The following is a 20441-nucleotide window of genomic DNA, read 5'->3' as shown; positions in this document are numbered from 1 at the left end:
GTTTTAAGAGTCAATAAACGTAATTTTTTTTTCAAACCTGAATATTTTAGAGTGCCGCCCCCCCCACACCCCGGGCCCCCCCTTCGCGTCAATTCTCCCATGATTTAATTTCGCCCACCTGACCTGAATAAACCATCTGATGAGTTTGGTTCGAAGTTGAAACAAGCTCCCAAGAAAGGTCATTAAGGAGAAGAAGTTGCGTCATCTTCCCTGCCGAATAAAAATAGGCTATTTACTGTTTTTTTTATTGTTTAAAAAGTTTTTTCTGCTTTTACCTCGCTCAGAGATAAAAAAAAACCAGCCAGTCTTTCGTTTTTTTATTTGTTTTTTGACGACCTATAAGGGTATGTTAATTACAAAAGGGTTTTTTTCTTTTAGTATTTACAGTTAGAAAAAAATTATAATTTTTTATTTTACCTCGCTCTGAGAAAAAAGTAGTCAGTCTTTCGTTTTTTTTTATTTGTTTTTTTTTGACGACGTTTAAGGGTATGTTAATTACAAAAGGGTTTTTTCTTTTATTATTTACAGTAAAATAATTTGTTTATAATTTTTATTTTACCTCGCTCTGAGAAAAAAATTTTCGGTCTTTCGTTTTTTAAATTGGTTTTTGACGGCGTTAAGGGTATGTTAATCACAAAAGGTGTTTTCTTTTAGTATTTACATTTTAAAAAAAAAATTTTCAACTTTTTTATTTTACCTCGGTCCGAGAAAAAAAACAGTCTTTCGTGGTTTTTATATGTTTTGTGACGACCTTTATTGGGGTATGTAAATTGCAAAAGGGGTTTTTCTTTTAATATTTAGCAAAGGTTTACGAAAATATTCATTTAACGCGTAAATCAAATAACATCCGGTGATAGTTTGTATATAGTAACGTTTTAACATTTAATGTAGTATGTGCAAAACATATATGTAGTATACATGTGTCACTACACACACACATATATATGTATATATATGTTATATATGTATATAATTATATATATGTGGTATATTATATATACATATATACTATATATTTATAGTATATATATATATATATTATATATATATATATATAAGATATATATATTTATAATATATATATATATATAATATATATATATATATATAATGTATAATATATATAAGATATATATATATATATATATATATATATATATAAGATTTATATTTATAATTTATATATAATATATATATAATATATATATAAGATATAATATATAAGTATATTATATATAATATATTATATATATAATATATTATATATATATATATTATATAACATATATTATAATATATTATTATATAATTATATAGATATATATATATATATATTATATATAGATAATATATATTATATAATTAATTATATATATAATAATATTAATATAATAAGATATATATATATATATATACTATATATATATTATATAATATATAATATATATATAAGGAATTTATTAGGCTAAAAGAGAAAAACAAACAAATTAAAAATACATGGAATAAAAAATAATGACTTTAAGAGTCTTAACAAACTAAAAATATACAATAAAACAAGACGATTCCAACTAAGCACCTGCTATACTACTAAAAGTTGAAAACAGAATGACGTGAGAGCAAAAGGAAAGCGGCGAAGAAAACATTCCAAGATAGGTACAATATGACGGAGGAGGCGTGTGAGTTCAATTTGGGAACTAGTTGCTTAATAAATGATGATTCTAAAATAGGTAGTTCATGTAAACCTATCTTTAAATGTTTTTCTTCGCCGCTTTCCTTTCGCTATCACATCGTTCTGCTTTCAACTTTTTAGTATAGCAGGTGCTTAGTTGGAATTTTCTTGTTTTATTGTATATTTTTAGTTTGTTAAGACTCCCAAAGTCATTACTTTTATTCCATGTATTTTTAATTTTTTTGTTTTATTAGCCTTGAAGACGTAACGATGTAGTTACGAAACGCGTCGGCTAATAAATGTCACTTTGGATAATCGGCTATCTTCTTGTCACCCATGTGATATATATATATATATATATATATATATATATATATATATATATATATATATATATATAGTATATGCATATGTATAAGTTTGTGTGTGACAGATTTCCAATTCAATCAATAAACAGAAACTTCAAAAAACAAATGTTAACGTACCAGTGAGAAAACAAAATTAAACTGGAAATAATCCATAAATTCACAAGCCTGGAAACTCAGTACTTGGAAGTGAAGAATCCACATTGTCCCGGCCACTCAATACGGAGAAGTTGCGGCCAACTGTGGTCGAACTTTCGTCATTGAGGACGGAGCGTAATGTCTGATTAGGAATCCTGCCATCAAATGTAATTATTATGTACTTAATTGGTTTTTTGGGAAATAAACACAAATGTGGCTTGTATTGAAGGCTAGCATTGTAATCACCACTGAAGACAGACTGGAATGGAATCTAAAATTAAGTACTGGAATGGAGTGGAATATGAAATTGAGTATTGGAATGGAATGGAATATGAAATTGAGTACTGGAATAGAATGGAGTGAAAAATTTAGTACTGGAATTAAATGGAATATGAAATTTAGAACTGGAATGAAATGGAATATAAAATTTAGTACTGAAATAATGGAATGTAAAATCTACTACTGGAATTATGGAATATAAAATCTTGTACTGGAATGAAATGGAGTATAATTTTTAGTACGGGAATGAAATAAAAAATAAAATTTAGTACTGGAATGAAATAGAATACTAATTTAAGCAAAGGCCAAGCTCTGGGACCTACGAGGTCACTCAGCGCTGAAAGGGAAAATGAGAGTAAAAAAAAAAAAAAAGGTCTGATAGGAGTAACAGAAGGAAAAACCTTCTTTAGCTGTACCATGAATCATTTGTCAGGAGACGGTTGAGAGTAAGATGGAAGAAAGAGAATACGAACGGAGGTACAGTCAAAAGAACGAAAGGGGTTGCAGCTAGGGGCCTTAAAAAGAGACGCTGTAAAGACCTTCTAAGTCATGCCTACAGTGCGCCGCTTGAGGCGGACTGACGGGCCCATCCCATACCCTCCTGAGAGCGGAATAAGCAAGGGACCATCTATCTCCCCGTTGCAAAAATGCAACACTTCGTTGCAGTAAACACAAGCGGACGTCATATGAGGTCCAACGCGCCTTTAAGCTAATGGACTACGGTCTCCCCAAAATCACCCAGGTTGATTGCTGGGGGAGATGGGGCGGGGGGGGGGGGGGGGGGTTGGGGGGATGGGGAGAGGGAGGATTGGGGAATCCGTACTCAGACGGCAGATATAACTGGAAATCAAAAGAGCACCTGTCTCGGGTCTGCCGAAGCGGTCGACAAAAATCCACAAAAATTCCATTTATTGTAATCGGCGGGGTGTAGTGGGGCGGGAGGGGGGGGGGGGGGGGGGGGGGGGGGGGGGAGGGGTAAGGGGTGGCCGCTGCATGGGATTATCTTTGTACCCCGTGCAGGTTTCATTAGAATTCCTTCGTTTCATGTCGCATTTTTCCCGTTAAGATGAAAAATGGAGGGGGGGGGGGGGTGGGGGTGGGCTGTTGACCCCTTTTTGGAGCTTTGTGAAATTGTATAGACTTTCATATATTTGCCAGTTTGAAATGATTAAATGTTTGAGAGTTTTAAAATGCTTTAAACGCTGAGAATGTTTCAGACACTTCAGATTTTAAAACATAGAAAAATTTAAACATTTGAATGTTTCAAAACTTTGGAATTTTTAACCCTTTATAATGTTTACAGTGTTTAAAACGTTTAAAATCTGTTTAAATGTTTAAAACATATAAAATGTTTTAAATTCATAAAATGTTTAGAACGTTAAAATGTTTAAAATGTTTAAAAAATTAAAGAATAATTTAAGCATGTAAAATGTTTAAAATATAAAAAAATTCAAGTGTGTCCAATGTTTCAAACATATAAGATATTTCGAGCTATTAAAGAGTTTAAAACGATCCTAACATTCAGCATAATTCAAAGCGTTTGAAGTGTTTCAAACATGTAAAAGACTTCAAGAATTAAAAAAGGTTTCAAATATTTACAAGACTTCAAGCTTGTGAAATGTTTTAAACATTTAAAAGACTTCAAGCGTGCAAAAAGTTTCAAACACTTAAAATGGTTCAAGCCTTTAAAAGAGTTTGAAACGGTTCAAAAATTCAATATATTTCAAATCGTTTAAAATGTTTCAAACATTTAAAAGACTTCAAGCATTTAAATGTTTCAAACATATAAAATGTTTCGAGCCATTAAAGAGTTTAAGACTATCCAAACATTCAACATGTTTCAAAGCATTTAAAATGTTTCAAACATTTAAAAGACTTCGAGCTTGTAAGATGTTTCAAACAGTTAAAATGGTTCAATCCTTTAAAAGAGTTTGAAACGGTTCAAAAATTCAGTATATTTCAAAGCGTTTAAAATGTTTCAAAAATTTAAAAGATTTCAAGCATGTAAAATGTTTCAAACATTTAAAATGTTTCAAGCCTTTAAAGAGTTTAAAATGATCCAAACATTCAGCATATTTCAAGCATGTAAAATGTTTCACATTTAAAATGTTTCAAGCCTTTAAAGAGTTTAAAATGATCCAAACATTCAGCATATTTCAAGCATGTAAAATGTGTCAAACATTTAAAATGTTTCAAGCCTTTAAAGAGTTTAAAATGATCCAAACATTCAGCATATTTCAAGCATGTAAAATGTGTCAAACATTTAAAATGTTTCAAGCCTTTAAAGAGTTTAAAATGATCCAAACATTCAGCATATTTCAAAAGCGTTTAAGATATTTCCAACATTAAAAAAAAAAGAAAACCATTCAAAAACGTTCAAAAGGTTTCGAACACTTAATTAACCCGTCAAAAAAGACAAAAGGTTCCACACTCTCGCAAACGTCTTATCTCAGATAAGACGCAATGGCGAACCTACGAATTTACCGTTCGACCAAAATGAGAGATTTCTCCTCATTCACAAACTTCAAAGGATTATTATCCTTATTATTCTTTTTGCGCCAAAAGATCCTTTGCCTTCATCGAATCAAAGCCAGCAGCGTCCACCTGCGCACTTGCTGTATTGTGAGTGACTGTGTAGTGTACGCTCCAATGGAATAGTTATTATATATTATATATATTTATTATTATATATATATATATTAATATATATATATTATATATATATACATATATATATATATATATATATATATATATATATACAATAAAGTAGTACAATTTCTTTTATAATTCACAGACAATACTATAATACTACTATTACTTCTTATCTAAGGTGGGGGGGGGGGGAACACTCCCAATCCCCCTCCACTTAACGGGAAAAATGCGACATGAAACGAAAGAATTCTAATGAAACCTGGACGGAAGTACGAAGAAGATAATCTCATGCAGCGGCCACCCCTTCCCCTACCCCCCCGCCCCCCCCCCCCCCCCCCCCGGCCCCCCCCCCCCCCGCCACAACACCCCGCCGATTACAATAAATGGAATTTTTTGTGGATTTTTTGTCGACCGCTTCGGCAGACCCGAGACAGGTGCTGCTTTTGATTTCCAATTATATCTGCCGTCTGAGTAAGGATTCCCCAATCATCCCCACACAACCCCCTCCCCCCCCCCCCAGCTCCCCTCGCCCCATCTCCCCCGCAATCACCATTGGTGATTTGGTTTGGGGGGGGGAGACCGTAGTCATTAGCTTAAAGGCGCGTTGGACCTCATATGACGTCCGCTTGTGTTCACTGCAACGAAGTGTTGCATTTTTGCAACGGGGAGATAGATGGTCCCTTGCTTATTCCGCTCTCAGGGGGGTACGGGATAGGTCCGTCAGTGCGTGTCCCGCGGCGCACTGTAGGCATTACTTTAAAGGTCCGTTCTTTAAGTTCCTAGCTGCAACCCCTTTTATTTCTTTTAGTTTACCTCCGTTCATATTCTCTTTCTGCCATCTTACTTTCCTCAACCCTCTCTTGACAGATGATTCATGGTACAGCTGAAGAAAGTTTTTCCTTCTGTTACGCCTTTCAGACCTTTTTTTTTACTCTGAGTTTCTCTTTCGTCGCTGAGTGACCTCGTAGGGCCCAGCGCTGGCCTTTGGCTTATACTTAATATTCCTACATTCCAGTACTAAATTTTATATTCCATTCAATTCCAGTGCTAAATTTTATATTCCATTCCATTTCAGTAGTAAATTTTATATTCCATAACTCCAGTACTAAATTTTATACTCAATTCAATTCCAGTACTAAATTTCATATTCCATTATATTCCAGTAGTCATTTTCATATTCCATTCAATTCCGGTACTAAATATTATACTCCGTGTTATTCCTGTAATAAATTTTATATTCCATTTAATTCCAGTACTATATTTTGTATTCCATTCCATTCCATTACTAAATTTTATATTCCTTTCAACACCATTCCATTCCAGTCTGTCTTTAGTGGTGATTACGTGGCAACCAATGCTAGCCTTCAATACAAGCCACGTTTGTGTTTATTTCCTGTAACGATTAAGGACATAATAATTACATTTGATGGGAGGATTCCTAATCAGACATTACGCTTCGTCCTCAATGACGAAAGTTCGACCACAGTTGGCTGCAACTTCGCTCTATTGAGTGGTCGGGACAATGTGGATTTTTCACTTCCAAGAACTGAGTTTCCAGGCTTGAGACGCGCTTGTGAATTTATGGATTATTTCCAGTTATTTTGCATTTACAAGTATATAAATCTTGATTTTATTTTTTGGAGGTTCTGTCTGTTAAAGGTGTGGGATGTTTGTCACACATATACGTATACATATAAGTATTTACATGCGTACACACACACACACACACACACACACACACACACACATATATCTCTCTCTCTCTCTCTCTCTCTCTCTCTCTCTCTCTCTCTCTCTCTCTCTCTCTCTCAGTCATAAAAAGATGGCAAAACTCCCAAAAATATATATCCAAATTGAATTATTTTTAAACTGCTTTTATTTTACATTTATTGTGGCATTTTATCCGATATTTTAAATGATTTTTCAAACAAAAATAATTAAATGTATATATATATATATATATATAGTATATATATATATATATATATATATATATATATATATATATATATATATATATATATATATATACACACACACAATAATGACTTAAATTGAAAAGAGAAAAGTAGTTTTATTGTTTTCACATTACCACGGAAAGTTCATCCATCCAAAACATTTAGATATTTATATTTACTCATATCCCAGTTGACAATTCTTAATATTAATCCACCAACATTTATCAAAAAACCAAGAAAACAAACTTGAACGACCAGGAAATAAAAAAAATAATAATAAGAAAAACATTCCATCAATATTTATTAAAAAGCCAAATAAACAAACTTGAACGACAAGGAAATTAGAAAAAAACATTCCATCGATATTTATTAAAAAACCAAATAAACAAACTTGAACGACAAGGAAATTAGAAAAAAACATTCCATCAATATTTATTAAAAAACCAAATAAACAAACTTAAACGACCAGGAAATAAATAAAAAAAAAAAACCTACCCAACAATCGAGGCCCCAATATAACCACAACAACAGAATCCCGAGTAATATCATGACTGATTCCCGACAAGTTCCATTTGCCATCGACAACGCCACATATTTAATCCCCGATGAATCCTGAATAATCCTTCGCGAAGAGTTCCCGGTCCTATTCCTGGACTTACCTGGAACCACGTGAACTATGACGTGCGACGGGAAGGCGTTCGAGGCTGTGCAGGTGTAGTTCCCGGAGTCTGACACCTGCGCGTTGTAGATGACGAGAGTCGAAGTCTTGGTCTTGGATTCCGTGATCACCTTCGGAAGAAGAAGAAGAGTTTGTTTACAATGGGGGGAGAAGAAGAAGAAGAAGAAGAAGAAGAAGAAGAAGAAGAAGAAGAAGAAGAGTTGCTTACATTCGGGGCGAAGAAGAAGAAGAAGAAGAAGAAGAAGAGGAAGAGTTTGTTTATATTCGGGGAGATTAAGAAGAAGAGTTTGTTTACATTCGGGGAGAGGAAGAAGAAGAAGAGTTTGTTTATATTCGGTGAAAGGGGTGACGGATAGAGACGGAATGTATCGGAATAGAATTCATTGTTTTAGTAAATAATTTGATGTTTTGAGGGAAGTTATATATATATATATATATATATATATATATATATATATATATATATATATATATATATATTGAAGGGGAAGGAAAATAAGGCTTATTAAGTTTAGCACTATTGCAAAAGGTTTGGAAAAATGATTAAGATACAAATGTGCAGAAATAGCACAGGGTGTCCATAAAGTCCCAGTACCATTATAAGTATTCATTGCTTGTAATGGTACTGGGACTTTATGGACGCCCCTATGGAATGGAATGTTTCAACAAGTTCATTCGATTTTTTCTTAAAGAAAGATACATGGATGTCTATATATATATATAAATATATAAATATATCAATACAAATCTAAACTCATAACCCACGTCGGGATCGAACCCCGGTCTAACTTCCCTCAAACGAAAAAGAAGTCCATGTGTGATTGTCGTTGCTAGAGATAAAGCTGGCCTTTTGCCAGCACGGGCTCTTGCTCATAGAGCAGCCTGTTGGAAAATGTATGGGTCAGCAGATCGCGCCGCGCTGCATGTCCTTCCATTAGAGAGACCGGGGTTCGATTCCAATGCGAGCCAGAAACTTATGTGTGTGTGTGTGTGTGTGTGTGTGTGCGTGTGAAAACTTAGATATATATAGATCTATATTCACAAGCCCCCTTCACATCAAACAACGTTTGGGTATGAGAGCGGACGCATTCCCTAGAGAGATTCCCAAGGAGTGATCCTGATATGTATATTAATGACGAGAGAGGCTTTATTTCTCTCCCGGATTTGCAAGCATCAGCCTCAGGTGACAGCGGGTAAGTTTGGAGGAAGGAACAGCAAGCAAGCAAGCAGGAAGGAAGGAAGGAAGGAAGGAAGGAAGGAAGGAAGGAAGGAAGGAAGCAAGCAAGCAAGCAAGCAGGAAGGAAGGAACAATAGGCAAACAGGCAAGCAGGAAGGAAGGAAGAAACAGCAGGCAAACAAACAAGCGGGAAGCTACAACAAGCAAGCAGGGAGGAAGAAAGGAATAAGAGGCAAGTAGACAAGCAGGAAGGAAGAAACAGCTGGAAAGCAGACCAAGCAGGAAGGAAATAACAGCAGGGAAGCAGGCAGACAAGCAGGAAGGAATGAACAGCTGGGAAGCAAGCAGACAAGCAGGAAAGAAGGAATGAACGGTGGGAGAGCAGACAAGCAGGCAGGGAGGAAGGAAGGAGCATCAGGCAAGCAGGCAAGCAGGCAGGTAGGCAAGCAGGCAGGAAGAAAGGAAGGAAGGAATCTCGCTTGATCTTCTTACGTGTCCAACCAAACACCCTATTCTCGTCGGCCGAGAATATCTTTATTAACTTTGCTCACGCGAGGAGATCCCGAAAAGCTTTCTCTCTCTCTCTCTCTCTCTCTCTCTCTCTCTCTCTCTCTCTCTCTCTCTCTCTCCCGCGGTTTCCATTTTCTCCGGCAAATTCGTCTTCTGCAAATGCGGTCCTTTATTTTTTTGTTTTTTGTCTTATCGCGGTTATCGTGCTGCTGCTGCTGCTCTCTCTCTCTCTCTCTCTCTCTCTCTCTCTCTCTCTCTCTCTCTCTCTCTCTCTCTCTCGTGGTTGTTTCCATTTTCTTTGGCAGATGGTATCTTTATGTTACCTTCTGTTATTGTACTGCCTCTCTCTCTCTCTCTTCTCTCTCTCTCTCTCTCTCGCGTCTTCTCTCCTCTGTGTGGTTGTCTGTGGTTATGTGTGGCGCTCAAGACATAAAAAAATTTGTGCTTTATTTACTATTTTTTAAATTTTTTTGAATTACAAAACCCACACTGAACATCTTTAATTATTCCATTCTTCGTCTAAAAGAAAAAGAAAAAAAAATACTACGGAAACCAGTTTTTATTATAAATTCGCAATTTATTTGTAGAATTTTTTTCAAAGTTCAATTTGGCACCGCTTGCTATGTGAACTCAGCTTGGAGAAATAAGAAAATAAAAACGTTTAAGGCCTATAAGAAAATGTTTCTGAAATAAAATAAACGTTTAGGTTAATGATAATCTTTAAGGAGATGTTTCTTTAAAAAATGTTTAGGTCAATGGTAAACCTTTAAGAAAATGTTTCAGAAAAAAATGTTTAGGTCAATGGTAAACCTTAAAGAAAATGTTTTTGAAAAATGTAAGTGTTTAGGTTAATAATAAACCTTTAAGAAAATGTTTATGTCTGAAAATATGAAAATGTTCGTGTTAATGTTAAAAACACATGCGAAAACGTTTCTGAAAAAATATAAAAATGTTTATTATATGTTTCCCAAACCAGTAATGTTTTGTGTTTTAGGTGATGGCTATGGGATATAAATAATAATTGATTTTTATGCGGATAAAGTAATGATAAAAATTAATGACATAAAGTAATGCCGAAGTTAATGACATAAAAGTAATGCCAAAAAGTAATGACATAAAGCAATATCAAAAAAGTGTAATGACGTACAGCAATGCTAAAAAGTAATGCCAAAAAATGTTGACATAAATAATGACAGTTTCATACATGACAGCTCTTAAGGACACTTCGTTTATATGCATCTCTGGGCATCATGCAGAGCGAAGAGGCGACTGGCTCTATTCTGCAAACTAATTTTCTCTTCAGTCAAGCCCTCTTCTACTGTTCTCTAGAACCCTGTGAAAAAAATAAGACTATTGATCGTGTCCTTACGTCTGTTGCAATTAATTTTTTTGTTTAGGTTTTTTTTGACAGAGAAAAAAAATATTTTTTTGTTGCAATTCGCCAGAGCACAGCTGATAACAATGAGAGTTCCGTCCCCCTGGGGGTCCCCACAAAAAAAAAAAAAAAAAAAAAAAAAAAAAAAAAAAAAAAAAAAAAAAAAAAAAAAAAATCTGAAAAGCCCTTATTTTTAACTGGGGGTTTCCTAGTCATGTGGTTTCCTTTACAGGGGGAAAATCTTTTTAAAATTTTTTTTATCACGGTTAAAAAAAAACTAAATGCCAATACATTTTTTTAACGCAAAGAATAATCGTTCAGAGATATTCTTAGATATTACTTGGCGCAAGGATTGTTGCTGGAGTTATATGGAAAGAGCTCTATGTGAAAAGAGCTCTATGTGGGAATAAGCTCTATGTGAAAATAGCTCTATGTGAAAAGAGCTCTATATGGAAAGAGCTCTATATGGGAAAGAGCTCTATGTGAAAAAGAGCTACAATTTGAAAAAGAGCTCTATAGTGTTAAAGAGTTCTATGTGAAATCCAGAGCTCTTTTTGGAAAGAGCTATATGTGAAAGAGCTCTTATATAGGGAAAGTTCTCTATGTGATAGAGCTCTAATACAGAAAGAAGCTCTTATGGAAAAGAGCTCTATATGAAAAGAGCTCTTATATGGGAAAGAAGCTCTATGATATGAAAGAGCTATATAGATACTCCCATTTAGAGCTCTTTTTATCGAGCTCTTTCCACACAGATCTCTTTCTATATAGAGCTCTTTTCACATGGGGATCTTTCCATATGAGAAAGAGCTCTACACAGGAAGAGCTCTATGTGGAAAGAGCGTTATATGTAAATAGGTCTATTTGAAAAGATCCCTATGTGAAAGGAACTCTATGTGGAAAGAGCTCTATATGGGAAAGAGTTCTACATAGAAAAAGCTTTATGTGAAAAGAGCTCTATTTGTAAATAGGTCTATATGGAAAGATCCCCATGTGAAAAGAGCTCTACATAGAAAGAGATCTGTGTGGAAAGAGCTCTATAAAAAGAGCTCTAAATGGGAGAAGCTATATATGAGAAAGAGCTCTATGAGAAAAGAGCACTATATGGAAAGAGCTCTAACGTGAAAAGAGCTCCATATGGAAAGAGCTCTATATGAAAAGAGCTCTATGTGAAAAAGAGCTCTATATGGAAAGCGCTCTATATGGAAAGAGCTCTATGTGGAAAGCGCTCTATGTGAAAAATAGCCCTGTATGAAAAGAGCTCTACACGAAAAGAGCTCTACATGCGTCGTCGCATTTTAATTGGGTCTCATGTACTTTCTTCCTGCTCTCTCTCTCTCTCTCTCTCTCTCTCTCTCTCTCTCTCCTGCTTTTTCTTTAATGCTATTATCATTATTTTTTTCAAAATTGTATTATTTCTATAAGATTTTTAAAAAATTTTTGTCCCCATTTTTATATATATATGTCATTTATGTGCTTATCTAAATCTTGAATATTGTTGTTTTGTATTTATTTTTCAATTTGGGGAGGGGGCACGTTCCTACGTGCCCCCACGCCCCCCTCACCCCCCGCCCCCTGGATCCGTTAGTCGTATCTATCTGGGGATTTCATAGACGGCGAGTCCTCTTGTAAGTAATAATTTTTTTTAGCATAAAGAAGAAGCAGAATAAGAAGAAAGAAAGAGAGAAAGTAAGAAATAAAGAAAGTAAGAGATATCTCCTCCATTTCTAAAAAAAATTACAGCCCTATCACGAGAAAGCGCGGAGGAAATAGGAGATGAAGAGGTTATGAAGAGAAGAAGAAGAAGAAAGAAGAAAGTAAGAAAGAGAGAAATATAGAAAGTAAGAGAAAGTTCCCCTGGTCTAAAATAAAAAGATACAGCACCATCAAGAGAAAGCACGGAGGACCTATAAGAAGAAGAAGAAGAAGAAAAGAAGGAAGAAAGTAAGAGATATAAAGAAAGTAAGAGAAAGCTTCCCAATTTCTAAAAAAAATGACAGCCCTATCACGAGAAAGCACGGAGGAACTAGAAGAAGAAGAAGAAGAAGAGAGAAAGAAAGTAAGAAATAAAGAAAGTAAGAGAAAGCTCCCCCGACTAAAGAAAAAAAGAAAATACAGCCCTATCCCGAGAAAGCAAGGAGGAACTAGAAGATGAAGAGGCCATGAAGAGAAGAAGAAGAAGAAAGAAAGAAAGTAATAAAGAAAGAAATAACGAAAGTAAGGGAAAGTTCTCCTGGTCTAAAAAAACACAGCCCCATCAAGAGAAAGCACGGAGGACCGATAAGAAGAAGAAGAAGAAGAAGAAAGAAGAGAGAAAGTAAGAAATAAAGAAATTAAGAGAAAGTTCCCTCGTCTAAAAAAAAGTACAGCCATATCAAGAGAAAGCAAAGGAACTAGAAGAAGAAGAAGAAAGGGAGAAAGTAAGAAATAAAGAAAGTAAGAGAAAGTTCCCTCGTCTAAAAAAAGTACAGCCCCATCAAGAGAAAGCATGGAGGAACTAGAAGAAGAAGAAGAAGAAGAAAGGGAGAAAGTAAGAAATAGAAAAGAAACTAAGAAATAAAGGAAGTATGAGAAAGCTCCCCGTCTAAAGAAAAAAAAAAGAAAGTACAGTCCCATCACGAGAAAGCACAGAGCACCTATAAGAAGAAGAAGAAGAAGAAGAAAGGAAGAAAGTTCCCTCGTCTAAAGAAAAAAAAGAAATACAGTCCCATCAAGCGAAAGCAAGGAGGAACTAGAAGAAGAAGAAGAAGAGAAAAGGGAGAAAGTAAGAAATAAAGAAAGTAAGAAATGATAGTACAGCCCATCAAGAGAAAGCACGGAGCACCTATAAGAAGAAGAAGTAGAAAAAGAAAGAAAAAACATGAATAAAGAAAGGAAGAAAGTACGAAAGAAATAGAAGTACAATAAAAACACAATAACAAGAGCACTATAATATACAGTACCTCGACATTCTCCTTGTCCTCGTAGGTGTAGATGTTGTCCCCAAGGTACCACAGGAAGTATTCGGGGGGGTAGGTTAGCCTCGGAATGGTGCACTGCAAGATGATGTCCTCTCCGCTGTTTAGGTACCGCTCTCTCTTCCCCTTGATCAGGGCCACCGCGACTGGAACCAGAGAGAGAGAGAGAGAGAGAGAGAGAGAGAGAGAGAGAGAGAAGGTGGGCGTGTGTGTGTGAGAGATATATATAAAGTGTGTGTATGTGTTTGAGAGAGGGAGAGAGTGTATGTTTGTGTGAGAGAGAGAGAGAGAGAGAGAGAGAGAGAGAGAGAGAGAGAGAGTGGTGTGTGTGTGTGTGTGTATGTGTGTATGTTTGTGTGTATGTAATGAAGAGAGAGAGTGAGAGAGAAAGAGAGGTTGTGTGTTTGCATGACAGAGAGAGAGAGCAAGAGCGAGAGAGAGAGAGAGAGAGAGAGAGAGAGAGATGGTGTATTTGTGTGTATGAGAGAGAGAGAGAGAGAGAGAGAGAGAGAGAGAGAGAGAGAGAGAGAGAGAGAGGGCGCGTTATTAGATGACATCTGATTTCCATAAAGAGTTTGTGTACACAGAACAGCAGAGTTGGGTCAACACACTCACACACAGTATGGCTATTATGTTGATGTTGCAAAAGCTTTTTCTTGCAACGCAGGAGTCAGCAGCAGCAGGGTCATTACAGCCATTGCATCTGCAATGCTACATCGGACGAATAACGAATGAATACACACGTAAATAATACATCAGCATAAAATAACATACATAATAATTATTGAATATTATTTTTTTAAAGGAAATATTAAAAAACATTATTCAACAGGATTGATCTTTGGGAAACTTGGATGCTGGAGGTGACATATATGTGACGAGACACTTGTGTACACCTGTGTATACATATGTATATTTGACACCTGAGTCCACACGTTTATTGGACACCTGCATACACATGTCTGACGACCTTGTACACGTGTTGATTTGGTACCTATGTAGACATGTTTGTTTCATAATTGTGCACACATGTTTATTTGACGCCTGTGTAAACGTGTTTATTTGAAACCTATGTAAAAATGTGTGCTTGACACCTGTGTACACATGTTTATTTGACGCCTATGTACTTTTGTTTATATGTATATCTATATATAATTATATATATGTATATAATATATATATATATATATATATATATATATATATATATATATATATATATATATATATATAACATTTAACATTAAATATTGTCACATCAGCACAGAATACAGACGAATAATAATAATAATAATAATAATAATAATAATAATAATAATAATAATAATAATAATAATAATAACATTGAGGCTTGTCCGTAGAGGGAAGGATTACCTAAAGGAAAGCAATTAGGAGATTTGAGGACCCATTAAGTTAACGGCCAAGCCCTTAGGATTAGGAGCAGTAATCCCTGAAAGAAAAAATATAGGATATGATTAATCCTAACTCGGATTCCCTGACCCTTGAGACAGACTCACGTCATACTTTATCAGTGAAAAGCAGCTTCAAAACGCCTCACTGGGTCTGGGGTTTGGAGCGACAATTCCCTCCATTCTAAGACGTCTGACTTTTGAAAAAGTGGGAATTTGAAGTCTCGCTTCCTTCCATTCTAAGACGTCTGACTTTTGAAGTGGCGCTTCATTCCAGTTTGAGAAGGAATTGTTGCTTCAAAAGTCAGCCATCTAAGACCAACTCAGAAACTTTCGTTTCCAAAGTTATTAATGTTTCTCCACTCACTGGGAGAGGTCTTTTTTCTTTTTATGTGTGGGTGGGGGGGTGGGGGTAGGGGGGTAGTGGGTGGGGGTGGGGGCGCTTTTTAATTTTCCTCGTAGATATTAACGACCGTCGAACCGATTGTATTTGGGCAATTAAAATCTGAAGGATTCTCTCTCTTTCTCTCTCTCTCTCTCTCTCTCTCTCTCTCTCTCTCTCTCTCTCTCTCTCTCTTCTTGGAGGTTCCAGTAATCAGGTATTGGTTATTGATTTTATTGTACATTTCTCTTATACGTTTTTTTTATTTATCGTTCTTGCGAGATGCAATTCGAAGAGGTTCGTAAACTGTTTTTTCAATTACCTGGAAGGACTTACCCTAATTATCGTAAATTGTCTATCTCCACAAGAATATTTATTCTCACTATCGTAAATTGTCTATCTCCACAAGAATACTTACTCACACTATCGTAAATTGTCTATCTCCACAAGAATAGTACTTACTCGAACTATCGTAATTTGTCTATCTTCACAAGAATATTTACTCTCACTATCGTAAATTGTATCTCCAGAAGAATATTTACTCTGATTATCGTAAATTATGTTATCACCACAAGATTATTTTACTCTAACTATCGTAAATTATCTATCACCACAAGAACATTTACTCTAATTATCGTAAATTCTCCATCTTTAAAAGAACACTTACTTTAATTATCGTAAATTCAGCATCTCCACATGAACATTCAATAAATATCGTAAATTCTCTATCTCCACAAGAGCGTTTACTCTATCGTAAATTCAAGAATATTCACTCTGGTTACCGTAATTTCTTTTATCTCCACAAGGATATTTGCAATTCCATATCTCCACGAGAATATTTTGCTCTAACATATAATTATTTCAAATTTAATATCTCCACAAAAATATTCACTCTCATCACAGGATCTCCAATTCTGTCTTCACTCTTACAGTTATTTCAAATTTAATATCTCCAAAAGTGTATTCACTCTAATCTAAGTTATCCTGAATCCCCCATCTCCACAAATCATCGGAATAATTCCTTACGGAACTTGAACCAATCGCTTTCTAATATGCCCGCAGTTAGCCCGACTTATTATTATTGTTATTTGTAAACATCCTGGAGAGAGCTTCCATTATCGTTTTGCCATTTAGCCTCGAACGTCTTTCTGGGTGATGTGAGTTATTTAGTGGTTAATATTAATAAAAGAAAATTGATTTGAAATCACCTCAAAATCGGAGTCCAAAAATGCGATTGTGTCGTTCGTGAGTTTCGTATAATTCGCGCCTTTTGGTTTATTGGATGTAATGAAGATGGTCGAAATGTTTCTGAATTTTCGTGTTTTGTACAACTCTGTGCAAAGTGATCTTCAAAAGTCAGCGCTATGCAAAATGATCTTCAAAAGTCAGCGCTATGCAAAATGATCTTCAAAAGTCAGCGCTATGCAAGATGATCTTTAAAAGTCAGCGCTATGCAAAATGTTCTTCAAAACAAGGCAAAATGATCTTCAAAATTCAGCACTTTGCAAAATGATCTTCAAAAGTCAGTACTTTGCAAAATGATCTTCAAAAGTCAGCACCTTGCAAAATGATCTTCAAAAGTCAGCACTTTGCAAAATGATCTTCAAAAGTCAACGCTTTGCAAAATGATCTCCAGAAGTCAGCAGTATACGAAATGGTCATCAAAAGTCACCACGTTTTTCCTCTCAGAAAAGTTTTCCCCTTATTTGTGCCCGAAAGGAAAAATGTTTTTATTTATTTTTTTTTTTTTTTTTAGTTTATTCTCTGACAACATTTGTCACGTCGTTAACGTTAATTGACTATACTTGTGGCGGACGATTCGTGACCAAAAGCGGATTATTTCGTTTTTGCGTTCGTCCAGAAAATTCGTCGAATAAATGATTACTCAGGTGAGTTTGTGGACACCTTTGGGAGACGACACCAGCGTGGGAGAGAGAGAGATGATGTAACACCGAGATACACATTTTATGTATAATATTTATATATTTAATGTACATTATTATTATTATTATTATTATTATTATTATTATTATTATTATTATTATTATTATTATTATTCAGAACCGGAAATGGAGAGAGAAGAGATCACTTATTAAAAAAGACGAAAGATAAATCTCCAAATTAGAAAAAATATCGATAGATAAATATAAGAGTAAAATATAAGATTCGTTGGAGGTTCATACACACACAAACACACATAAAATATACATTTTGTACGTGACTGTGCGTGCGTGTGTACGTAGTACTAGATGTGTGTACACAGATGTGTATGTTTTTCAAGTACGTTTACAAACCTTTAATTGGGTTATTTTTAGATCCACAAGGAAGTTTATTTTTTAAATATTTTTTTGAAAGTTTCCAGGAGTTGGGATTGGGGCGGTTATCTTTGTTGATCCTTGAATATTTGATGAGGGCTGCTTTGAGTGAAATGCTAATTGGAAGTACGAGAGAGAAGGGGCCTGCTTTGCCACTGAGAGGAGAGAGAGAGAGAGAGAGAGAGAGAGAGAGAGAGAGAGAGAGAGAGAGAGAGAGAATTCAGCAATAATTGAAATTCAAGGTTTTCTTTAAGAGAGAGAGAGAGAGAGAGAGAGAGAGAGAGAGAGAGAGAGAGAGAGAGAGAGAGAGAATTCAGCAGTAATTGAAATTCAAGGTATTCTTCAAGTGAGAGAGAGAGAGAGAGAGAGAGAGTGAGAGAGAATTCAGCAGTAATTGAAATTCAAGGTATTCTTCAAGTAAGAGAGAGAGAGAGAGAGAGAGAGAGAGAGAGAGAGAGAGAGAGAGAGAGAGAGAGGAGGAGGAGGAAATTGAACTGATGTAAATTCAAGTTCTTCTCCGTCCCTGAAGACGTGACTTTTCCTGGAAGCAAAAAAAAATGTCAAGAGAGAGAGAGAGAGAGAGAGAGAGAGAGAGTGAGAGAGAAATACTACCCTTATAATTATATCACTGGGACCAAAAATCGAGCGAGAGAGCATTTTATAACTTTAAGAAGAACCTCTCTCTCTCTCTCTCTCTCTCGTATGGGATGAGGAAGTCCTAGATTTGTCAACTACTGAATTTCCTTTCTCTCTCTCTCTCTCTCCCCCCCCACCCTCTCTCTCTCTCTCTCTCTCTCTCTCTCTCTCTCTCTCTCTGTTCCCCCAATTCAACGTTCACGCTGGCGTTATAAATACGAAGTTCTGAAATAGAGCAACCATATCTTTTCCTGCCGTGGTGTAAGATACCAGCGGGGGTTTCAATTGCTCTCCTATTTCTTGTCTTCTCTCCACCTTTTTGGTAATTGGATTATGCTCTCTTAACTATCATCCTCCTTCCCGTTTTATTGCGTGCGCGCGTTCTCGCACTTTGCTGTGTCTGAAGGGGGCGGGGAGAGATTAGTGGTGCGTAGGTTAAGAAGATTTATGTCTGCACCTTCCACTTGTATGAAAATCATAAAAATTGTTTTTTGTATTTGTTATAGATTAAGAAAACACTGTATCCATACCTTCCACTTATATGAAAATCATCAAAGGAAACGTATTTGTATAGATTAAGAAAACACTATTATCCCATTACCTTCCACTTGTATGAAAATCATCAAAGGAAACGTTGTATTTGTATAGATTAAGAAAACACTATTATTCTATTACCTCCCATTGTTAGAAAATCAATCCAAAAGGAACCGTATTGGCATGGTTTAGATAGAAAACCCCACACTATTATTCTATTACCTCCCACTTGTATGAAAATCATCAAAATAGTTATTTGTACTTGTATAGATTAAGAAAACACTTGTAGTATCTATTCCTCCCACTTGTATGAAAATCATAAAATATATTTGTATTTGTATAGATTAAGAAGATAAAAAAATATTTGTATTTGTATAGATTAGGAAAATAAAAAAATATTTGGATTTGTATAGATTAAGAAAATAGAAAGACATTCGTATTTGTATAGATTAAGAAAACACTTGTATCTATACCTCCCACTTGTATCAAAATAATCCAAACATTTATCAGTCAGTCATCAGGCACACTGGGATAAAACATGACACTAATTATAAGTGTATTGATGTAAATTTAATGATTTACTTACATTTTTATTCATTTGATTATTCATTTTGTTAATTTATCTATTTTTTCTAATACTATATCCCCTCTTTCCGTATTTCCTATTACCTTCTGTTAGCTCATTCAAGTGAATACCATAATATTCTTCGGAAGCTTGAATTCCAAGTCGGTGGCCCCTTTGGTGGGCTTGTTCCATGTGAATAGGGTTCATAATTATAATAATAGTAAATTTGCAATTAAGTTTATCTTCATCAATGTAACGAGAATGCTTCAAAGAATGTCTTGTATTCTCCAGAAGCTTGTGTAAGCAACTGTGAATATATATAAACAGAAAAAAAAGACATAAAACAAAGGAGGTACAGAGAAAGAAAACAGCTAAGAATCTGTTCATTTTCCAATGCAGAACCCCTATGACAGACGATACAGGGGGGCTCTTCGAAGACAATAGTGGTGGGCCGGTACAAGGGCTTGATCCTCACCATTACTACTACTGCTTTGTTTACGTTTTAGGAGAACGAGATGAAAAGGCTAAAAGAGTTGATTCACAAAGGGACAGGATAGATGCGATGCGTATGTCAATTTGAATAGACAACACTTATATGTAAAAGTTAATATCTGTGCAACAATTATACTTATTAAAATAAGCGTGTAAACATCATTTATCTATGAAAACTGGTAACGTTTGTGAGTATATGAATTGACAAAGGCCATACTTATACTTGAAAGTATTCACGTAGATAATAACAATTATAACCGTAAGAATTAAGTTAGTCTCCTACAACCTGGGGGATTTGACTTAGGAGTCACGCTTATTATATTATAAATAAGTGCAAGAATTACCGTAA

At 35.1% G+C, this 20441-nt stretch overlaps 1 protein-coding gene across 1 annotated transcript in view; it reads right to left on the bottom strand.

Moving 5' to 3' along the window:
• LOC135223829 (protein CEPU-1-like) overlaps positions 1-20441 on the bottom strand; it is a gene marked incomplete in the record, with an annotated part of 42833 nt that overhangs the window by 10481 nt on the left and 11911 nt on the right. The window contains 2 exon segments of the mRNA XM_064262693.1: positions 7724-7853; positions 13745-13905. Coding sequence (XP_064118763.1) covers positions 7724-7853; positions 13745-13905 — 291 coding nt within the window.

The sequence above is a fragment of the Macrobrachium nipponense genome, chromosome 10, assembly GCF_015104395.2.
Source record: "Macrobrachium nipponense isolate FS-2020 chromosome 10, ASM1510439v2, whole genome shotgun sequence".
Classification (NCBI taxonomy): Eukaryota; Metazoa; Arthropoda; class Malacostraca; order Decapoda; family Palaemonidae; genus Macrobrachium; species Macrobrachium nipponense.
The sequence above is the reverse complement of the archived record's forward strand: the minus strand, read 5'-3'. Positions and strand labels throughout refer to the sequence as shown.